The following is a 9231-nucleotide window of genomic DNA, read 5'->3' as shown; positions in this document are numbered from 1 at the left end:
AGGGTTTGGGGATTAATTTCCGTAGCTCTGTGGTTCTAATGGAGTCTGTGTCGCGTAAGAGTGACGTACGAAGGTAGGCAGCATGGCAGCCTGCGGAAAGAGGCCTGAGCATCGCGGGCCTCCTGAGCTGGTAAGATATGAAATAAGCCTTGTAGCGGCAGAGGGGGAAGACGGCGCTGTTTCATAGGGAAGAGGTGGAAATGCTCGTGTTGGTCAGCCTTTGGAGCTGACCAGTGGCACCTCCATGCCCAAAGGCAGCCTCCTACTCTGTGTTGCATTTCCCCTTCTCTTTCGAACCCTGCTCCTTGGGGGTCTCCGGCAAACAAAATATGGTAGCTATTGATGCTGAAATGTGACCTTGATGCCAGAAAAAGTGTAAGGAATAGAATAGCTATTAAGAATGGCAATGATTTCCAAATTATACACTGGAAAGGTTTGGAATAGCCCACTGCTAATCCAGAAGCTGCATTTCTGAATGGGATTCCCCAGTTATGCATCTTTGGAAAGGAATGCACTCATTCATGTAATATTTCGTTGTGCTGCTCTTGTTTCTATTAGTAGAAGCAGCCTGGAATGGTGTTTTCTTAGTCCACCAAACAAGTAAATGTAACACATTAAGTCCCTGAATACTGAAATGGATTGTTTCATTGTGTTTGAATTCTGACATTCAGTGTGATCCTGTAGGATGGTTCTTATGGTTAATCATGTAGTAATGTGGAGTGGAGTCTATATTCAGTCCATTTCGTAGTTCCAGGTTGATGAAAAATGAGGTGAAGGGAGCTCTTTAAGACCCTATGGTATTGCGTCTGGTTAGTCACCATGGAAAAGAGGAGGATGAAGTAAAAAGGATCCAGTCAAGTTCTTAATACTAATACAGTAATTAGTATTAGTAATACTAATACAGTAACACTAATACTTAATACTTAAAATAAGGAATAACAGTATTCCTTATTTCCATCTTGCTTTGACTCAGGTTACAGGCCCAGCTTTTCATCTAAACTCTAAAATACACTGCTATTTTTGGAGACAAAAATGTGTTGAAGGAGCAACATATCTGAAATAGCTGAATAGATTTTTCATTTTTGGAAGCACACTTTTCCCAGTTTCTGCTTCTAGAGACAAATAGGGCTGTTGGTGTGCAAGCATCTGTAGTGTACTATGAGGTCACTAGGTGGAGAAAAAGAGCACAGGGTCTGTTTAATGATCTCTTGGTAATTTAAAGTGAAAGCCCAGTTCTATAGAAGCAATAAGAAAATAACTCTTGTCCATGTCAAATTGTATTATTGGCAAGAAAAAAAATTGGGATGGAGAGGATAATCAGGAGTGAAAGGAAAATCTAACACATGAATTGCTTTCATCTCTCTTTAATGACCTTTCCAGAAGAAGGATGAAAGACTTTTGAATGAATCCAGCAAAACTTTTTTTGTGATTTCCTTTTATTCATTTCTCTTTTCTTTTCCCCCTAGTTCTATGATGAAGCTGAAGCTCGAAAATACACGCATAAGTAAGGCGGCAATCTTGGGCTGTGATGCAGCTTATTTATAAAATTTATATATATATTTAAAAACTCAAATCAACATAGCATTCGCATAGCACATATCTCCTCAGTTAAAATTTCCAATCTGGGTCCTCATTTACTGACCTTGGAAGAATGGAAGGCTGAGTCAACCTTGAGCCAGTCAGAATCTCTAACTGCTGGCAGTGGCTGAGTTAGCCTGCAATAATGCATTCTGATCACTGTGCCACCATCTACCATTTCTTCTCCTGAGTACCTGGAATAGATTGCTTATAGTTTGTGTATAGGCATCTTGTTGCAATTTCAAGAATAAGTTAAAAAGAAGCTTATGTTTTCCTATGAGTATTCAAGAGAATACTCTGCTGTATGTTTGTTTCTTGGTGTCGCTCATGTATTCAATTTCCATCCTCTAGCTCTCGAATGATTGAGATTCAGTCTCAGATGTCTGAACGGGCAGTGGAATTGTTGGGTCTCCCAGACAATCGTCCATGTTTTTTGCTGGATGTTGGGTAAATTTGTTTTGTTGTTCTTAAGGGATTGATCTACCAGAATAGGAATGGGGTTTTAAGTTTATTTCCTAGGGAAATGATACCATGTTTGCATTACCCACCCACCCAATCAATATAAGCTCTGAGACTTCCTTTAGTATCTAAATTTTAAAAGTCTCCTTGAAGCATGACTGGCTATATATCAAAAGCCCTTCTTTAGAAGAGCAGCAATTATCTTTAAATGCTCAGTGTTGAATCATGACCCATTAAGTACATAGTTATATTCCACTGAAAGCAGCTCTGCCAGGTCGAAGGTAGAATTATGGCTTTCTTGTGATCACCAGTCTGAGATTTTCTCCCTATTTAAGAGTAGAAACATAGAATCACAGGGAGTTGCCTCCCTCCCAAGTAAACTCTGCTATGCCATTTAGCTGCAGCTCATCATCCAATAAATGCTTTCTGATGTCCCTCCGGATGGAAACAAGTATGGGAGGAAATGTTTGTAAGTTTAAGCCACCTTTCAAACAGTTGTAAATTCTCGAAGTATTCAAGCAGTTCTTCCCTGCTCCCATTAACCACATCTTCATTTTAAAATAGGTGCATTCTGCATTTAGGGGTAGCTTTTAAGTAACACAGTATATCTCCAGGGTTTAACATTTTTTTTAAATTTTTCACTCTATCTTATGTAATGAAAAAGAGAGCAGATATTTATTTGTCCTAATTGTGCTTTTTCTATCAGCTGTGGCTCTGGTTTAAGTGGTGATTATATCTCTGAAGAAGGGCACTGTTGGGTTGGTATGGACATCAGTCCAGCAATGCTTGGTGAGTAGAGCTCTTTTTTTTTTTTGCTCTCTCCTGAGCTAAACTTTCATGGCAGCGTCCTGCTTTCTTTATTCTAATTAGATGTAGCCATGGAGAGAGAAGTGGAGGGAGACCTGATGCTAGCAGATATGGGCCAGGGGATTCCCTTCCGACCTGGAACATTTGATGGTTGTATCAGGTAAGAATTTGTAACAAGCATCACCCATAAACAGTGACTATAAGATAGGGAAAACATCATATTCACTGTCCTGAATTATTTTCTTGCAGTATTTCTGCCATTCAGTGGCTCTGTAATGCTGACAAGAAAACTCATAGCCCTCCAAAGCGACTGTATCGGTTCTTCTCAACTCTATATACTGCTCTGGTAAAGTTTTGTTTTTCTGTATTTTAACACACACACATATCCTTAAAGGTTTCTGATTAAGGAAGGTAAGAGATCCTATCTATGTATTTTACAGTTTGACAGTTAGCTGTTATATAAAGTGTAAGTAAGGTGAGAGGAGGAAAATAAGAGAGGGAGAGGTGGAACAATATGGTTTAGGAATATGTGTAGTGACTTGAAATATGATGAAACAGGCAGGTTCTGTTTTCCCCCTTTCACTTTTGCTATTCTGAGAAAACTGGGAGAAGAGTTCGGTCTTCATTCTGTGTTCAGATCAATAAGAAGACTAATCTTGAAGTCAAATGGGAATTGCAGCTGTTCTAATGGGTAGGCTTCCCTAGCAACAAACGTTCAGAGGCTAAAGCAATGTTTCTCAACTTCAGCAACTTTAAAATGTGGGGACTCCCAACTCAGAGAATATTTCAGTCAGCAATGCTAGCTGGGGAAACCTGGGAGTTGAAGTCCACTCGGGTTAAAGTTGCCAAGGTTGAGAAATATTAGCCTAAAGCTCCTGCAGTATGTAGGGAAGTAATACTCCTCCATGACCACCACTGCTTAGATGCAGCTGAATAGAGTTTTAAGGACGAGAGTGGGGAAACATTGTGCCATAGATTTGTATGGAGTCAACATGGCCTGAAGAAGATATTAGAATTTTTAGGAAGCTATGATCTTGGATAGTAGAGCTGGGGAAAATTGATCCCACTGCCATTCAAAGCAGATGATATCAGGCTGGATTAACCATTAATTTTTGACAAAAGTTGCTTCAATATTTAATTCTCATAAATAAGATCATGGCCAGATTGCAAGATCTTATGTACATTTTGTTTTCTAGGCCCGAGGAGCCCGTGCTGTTCTACAGTTATACCCGGAAAACTCTCAGCAGGTTTGTGCCTTGGGGGGCTGGGGCAGAAAAGCTTCTGAGTAGGAAGGCATGTAGAGGAAGGTAACTTTATGTAGGAGGTTGTGTGTGTGTGTGTGTTGTGTCAGTAGATCAGCAGGAGCTGATTTTGGTTGCTTGATCAAATTAGGCAAGTCAATGTTTTCCATACTTCTGCTGGAATAATTTAGAAGAATTACACAATTAATCAAGAAACAAAAATTGCTGAGCAACTCTTTGGGAAAAGTCAGAGCTACTTTTGACTTCTACATTATGGTCTAGTCCCATATCGAGGGCAAGAGCAAAGTACAATTTTTAAAAGTCTAAATTACAGGTAGTCCTTGACTTACAACAGTTCATTTAATGACGAAAATCACAACAGCACTGAAAATGTGACTTATGACCATTTTCACACTTATGAACATTACAGCATCCCATGGTCATGTGATCAAAATATAGATGCTTGGCAGCTGACTTATATTTATGATGGTCACAGTGTCCTGGGGTCATGTGATTACCTTTCCCAACTTTCTGACAAGCAAGGTCAATGGGGAAGCTTCTCTATTGGACGAGGAAGCCTGGCCCTTCCCGTCCTCAAGAGGGAGGTCTGTATGGCTAGAAAAAGAACATCTCAGATTCATTGAGGTTCTTTCTCTTGGCAGCTGGAGCTCATCACCACCCAAGCCATGAAGGCAGGTTTCACAGGTGGCATGGTGGTAGACTACCCCAATAGTACCAAAGCCAAAAAGTAAGTCTTTTGCTATCTGGGGGGAGATTGGTACTTCAGGTTTTGGGGAGATAGGGATGCTCCACAATACACACTGCATGAAGTTTTTGGATCAAGAGCGATATGAATTTCTCTGATCAGTGCATGTGTAGCATCACGTTTTTGGAAAATTGACTTGTTGCGAAGTCATGTCTGACCCATCATGACCCCATGGACAACGTTCCTCGAGGCCTTCCTGTCCTCCACCATCCCCCGGAGTCCATTGATAATTTACTGCTTCCTGTGAAAATTCAGTTCTACCAAACAATATTATGGTTTAATATGTTGTGCACAGTTAGGGAAGGACCCCCTCTTGAGACACTTTTCATGAGAAATCCTTTAATATGTCAGGTGTGTTCAGATTCTTGTGGGAAATTTAAGGACATAGAACATTCCTAGTCATCTCATGCAGTTTTGCAGGGCTGTTCAATTCATTGAAATAAATCCCATGTTTCTCTTTTCCTGGCACTTCATGTAGAAAATAATTTGATGAGGAGGGACCACTATTCAGTACTGGATCTTTTTTTGGTAGCAGAAAAGGCCCTCTCTTCTGGAGATCTTTGATTGCTTCTAAGAGTCAGTACTAGATGGTACCAACAGATCATCTTTCAGTAGAGTAGGTCCTTTGACTTTGAAAAGTTTAAAAAGTTCCTTTCTTTCCATGTGTGTGTTTGATATTCTACTTATCTTTTTCTTTTTACAGATTTTTTCTCTGTCTCTTTTCTGGCATAACTGATGTATTACCAAAGGTAATAAAATTGGTGGGACAATTGAAGTGCTTTAATCTAAAACTCTTCCACAATGAAGGACAAAGAAAGATTCTTGATAGATGGGATGGCTTTTAATTCCTCTGGCACCTATCTCACTTCCAAATTCTTGTCTTTTGAAAGGCGTATTTTCAATTCTTGTCAAATTAAAGAGTATTTTGTTTACTAAGACATATGGTTCTTTTGCTCCAGAATGACACATTGGAGCATTTAAGCTAAATGATTTCTGCTAAGCATGGTCACTGGGCCTCCCAATTAAGATAGTCTGTGGCTTTTAAGTTCCCTGCTTGGACCCCTTAATTGTACCTCCCTATAAGGGTATGTAAGAATGATCTTGAGACTAGACAACAGTCAGACAAATGACAGTTGAATCCAGAGAAGGAATGTAGGCATGGCAAATGCCTCAGAAAGAATCCTCTTTCTTGGATTGTAAAGATGAGGTGGGAGAGAAATACTTTCAGACTTGCAAGAATCTGTTAATGTAACATTTCAGGTAAAGTTAGAGCTAGTATTTTTGAGTGCTTCTTGTAGACTACCTTGTAAGGCTGACACACCTTGATATCTTGTCTCATTTTTTGTGGTTGGTGTTTCTCTTTCAGTTAAATTCATGTGGATTATTTTATTTTGTGGTTTTGGCAGGGTCTTGGTACAGAGTGCAGTGAAGAAGAGACCACACAGGCCAAGTTCACCAATGAAAGGTAACAAGGCCAGAACTGGAAGCAGGAGGATATTGGCTTTAGGGTGATTCAGGCTTAATTATATTGCTCTTGACCTCAGAGCCCAAACTGCAAAATAAGAGTAAGAGTGGTTTGCCTTTTGGAGTCCTGGGAAAAGTAAGAGCCTATAAGCAAGTTGTGAAAAACAAGGGTTGTTTGTAGTTGAATATTTTCTATGGCATGTGGGTTTGATAGGCAAATCAGCAACGTCTCCTCCCCCCTAAATCTGTGAAAGGCTACATTCCCCCTCTTCATGGCTTGGAGGAGAGACACACAGCAATAGCCAGAGGATCATTGTCATGGTAATCAACAGCCTAATTGCCATGTTTTCCTGCCTCTGACACTCTGCTAATGGAAATGCTCTGATTTGGTCAATAATATGAATTAGTAGATGTGTAGCCCAACCTTACCTAATCTAGTTCTCTCCCAAAACGAAATCTAACATCCTTCCTGAGTAAGGGTGGAATAGTTTCTGTCATTTGTTGCATTGGTCTTTTAAACTCAAGTAATATACTGTACAATAAGTCTCTGTGGTGTTACTTCATTTCCACCCTCAAGGTGGTTGTTTTTTTCTTAAATTCTAGTCACTTCAGGGAAATCACATCTTCCTATATGGACTATCCTGAGGCTTTATTCTGATTTTCCCCTTAGAAGGTTAGATGAGCCTCTTTTTAAAAGTGGGATCTTCTCAGTTAAAGCCACAGTTCACAATGGACAAAGACTTTGAGTAATTTGTACAGTTTTCTACCCATTGGTAGGCCTTTTAAAGGACCTTTTAAAATCTTTGAAAAAGTAATATTTTTTGTATTGCTTCTTTGCACTGTTCTGTGTTTTGCTGTTTTTTGAGGCTACTTGGCCCTGAATTAAAGTAACAACTGATAATATTTGTGATTTGACTTTTTCCCCTCAAGGATCCAGTTTAGAAATGCCAAAGGGAAGTCAGTGAAGAAGAGTAGGGACTGGGTGTTGGAGAAGAAAGAACGGAGGCGACGGCAGGGCAAGTAAGTCTGAACTCTGCATCTTCCTTCAGATCAAGATTCCTTGTGTCCTATAGAATAGGCCCAGGGGGTAACTTGTGGCCTCAAAGTAAGATCTGGCCTCCCTTTTTGGGGAGGCTTGGCAGATCCCACTCACTAAAACAGCTGAGAATTGTTGTGGTTTCTTATCATTTTAAGGCAGGAAACAGATATGAAAGCTGTGTTTGCATGACATGGCTGACCTTGAAATCTCTTTTGCAGCCAAATGTGCTGGCAACATTTAATAGCAGATGGCTTAGTTAGACTTTCTGTGGCTGTTTTTCCCAGTTTACTGGAAAAAAAACAGCTGCTACTGCAAAGGTTAGCATTTCTTTCCTCTGCCAGGTATTTTTGCCACAACAAAATGTAAAATACAGTTTACACTTGATACAGCGCTTAATTTTCAAGTGGAGTATTGCATTGTTTCTTTTCATTTGTTGATCATTATTTTAAAGCAGTAACGCCCTTTCTTGGACCACTGGTCCTTACTCAAGTCACTCACGCCCTAGTCACTTCCCGTCTCGACTATTGCAATGCGCTGTACATGGGGCTGCCCTTGAAGAGCATCCAGAAGCTCCAATTGGTGCAAAATGCAGCGGCCCGCATGGTTTTGTGCAGACCCCGGTGTGCACATGTATCACCTCTCCTGTGGGAGCTGCATTGGTTACCTATTTGCTTCCGGGTGCAATTCAGGGTGCTGGTTGTCACCTTTAAAGCCCTTCATGGCTTGGGACCAGGTTATCTGAGGGACTGTCTCTTGCCGGTTACATCTATCCGACCAATCAGAGTGGGGAGGCAGGGAATGCTGTGGGTCCCATCCCCGAGAGAGATACACCTGGTGGGACCCAGAAGAAGGGCCTTCTCCATGGTGGCTCCCTCTCTCGGGAACATCATTCCCCCAGGGATTAGAATACCCCCCATAGGTGGCAATATAAATTCAATAAATAAATAAATACTGTACTTGATCTTAGCCAAAAGGCTGAGCATCTATTGGAGCATGAGATCAGAATAAAAGCCAAGATTGGTGATTATCTCCCAGCATTTGAAGTTTTGCAAAAATCCTCCAATATCTGCTTCTTGCATTTTGCCCATTCTTACTTTGTCTTCTTTTATGGTTCATCTGCAGGAACGTGAGAGCAGACACAAAATACACAGGTCGAAAGCGGAAACCTCAGTTCTGACTTCCTGCTAATTGGACTGAAGTTTTTTGGAGCTGGCCTGCTTTGTTGCGTAGTGGAAAAGGAGGAAGCAAATTGAGCAGAAGCTGCTGAAGACTTCCAGGCTGGCCAGAATCCCTTCTTTGCTCCTACCCCTTTAAAAAGAACATCTCACAGAGCATATGGGACCCAGACAATTCACTGTTTCTTTGCTGCCTGATTGTTTGGTTCCTGATGGTTTCAGATTAGGTTGTGTCAGTTTTACTACTCGAACTCTCAATTAAATGAGGTCTTGGAAACAGATTCTGCTTGCTGGTTTAAGCTGCTGCAAAGAGAAAAATCTGGGCTTAGGACATCATTAAGCAAAGTATTAGCAAAATTAGCAAAAATCTGGGCTTAGGTGATCATCAAGCATCTTACTTTGCGTGCCTTAAAAAAGGTACTGGTACAGATCTCATCTTAGACTGAGCTCCGTGCTGAGCAGAAGCAAATCAGTGAAGAAACAAAGCACTATTTAAGATTTTTTTAACTATGACATTTGTATCATCAGAAACCAGAAAATACTTTGGTAAGTTAGTTGCTTGGCATGCAGTTCTCCTTTCATTTCCAGCAGTAGGAAAACCTGAATACTTATGTGCTGTAATAAATGATTCAATAGGTATACACTTTTAAAATTAAATTCTGTATAACCAGCTCAGAAGCCGTGTAAGTACAGCTTATCCCC

At 40.5% G+C, this 9231-nt stretch overlaps 1 protein-coding gene across 1 annotated transcript; it reads left to right on the top strand.

Moving 5' to 3' along the window:
* The first annotated feature begins 47 nt into the window (after positions 1-47).
* On the top strand, positions 48-9165 carry BUD23 (BUD23 rRNA methyltransferase and ribosome maturation factor). The gene is made up of 12 exons (XM_026671661.2): positions 48-130; positions 1467-1504; positions 1930-2025; positions 2744-2826; positions 2908-3004; positions 3094-3190; positions 4041-4091; positions 4748-4833; positions 5555-5600; positions 6258-6316; positions 7246-7335; positions 8477-9165. The coding sequence occupies exons 1-12, from the start codon at positions 83-85 to the stop codon at positions 8529-8531; spliced, it is 846 nt and encodes a 281-aa protein (XP_026527446.1). The 5' UTR covers positions 48-82; the 3' UTR covers positions 8532-9165.
* Positions 9166-9231: the final 66 nt, after the last annotated feature.

The sequence above is a fragment of the Notechis scutatus genome, chromosome 1 (genome assembly GCF_049901735.1).
Source record: "Notechis scutatus isolate UNSWTSFEM ecotype Mainland chromosome 1, rNotScu1.2, whole genome shotgun sequence".
Lineage (NCBI taxonomy): Eukaryota > Metazoa > Chordata > Lepidosauria > Squamata > Elapidae > Notechis > Notechis scutatus.
The sequence above is the reverse complement of the archived record's forward strand: the minus strand, read 5'-3'. Positions and strand labels throughout refer to the sequence as shown.

Bases quoted from the DNA above. Each gene is read 5' to 3' on its own strand.
- BUD23 (XM_026671661.2), top strand. From the start codon at position 83: ATGGCAGCCTGCGGAAAGAGGCCTGAGCATCGCGGGCCTCCTGAGCTG. The intron at 131-1,466 runs GTAAGATATGAA...TTTTCCCCCTAG, and splicing joins ATCGCGGGCCTCCTGAGCTG to TTCTATGATGAAGCTGAAGC. The intron at 5,601-6,257 runs GTAATAAAATTG...TGGTTTTGGCAG, and splicing joins TAACTGATGTATTACCAAAG to GGTCTTGGTACAGAGTGCAG.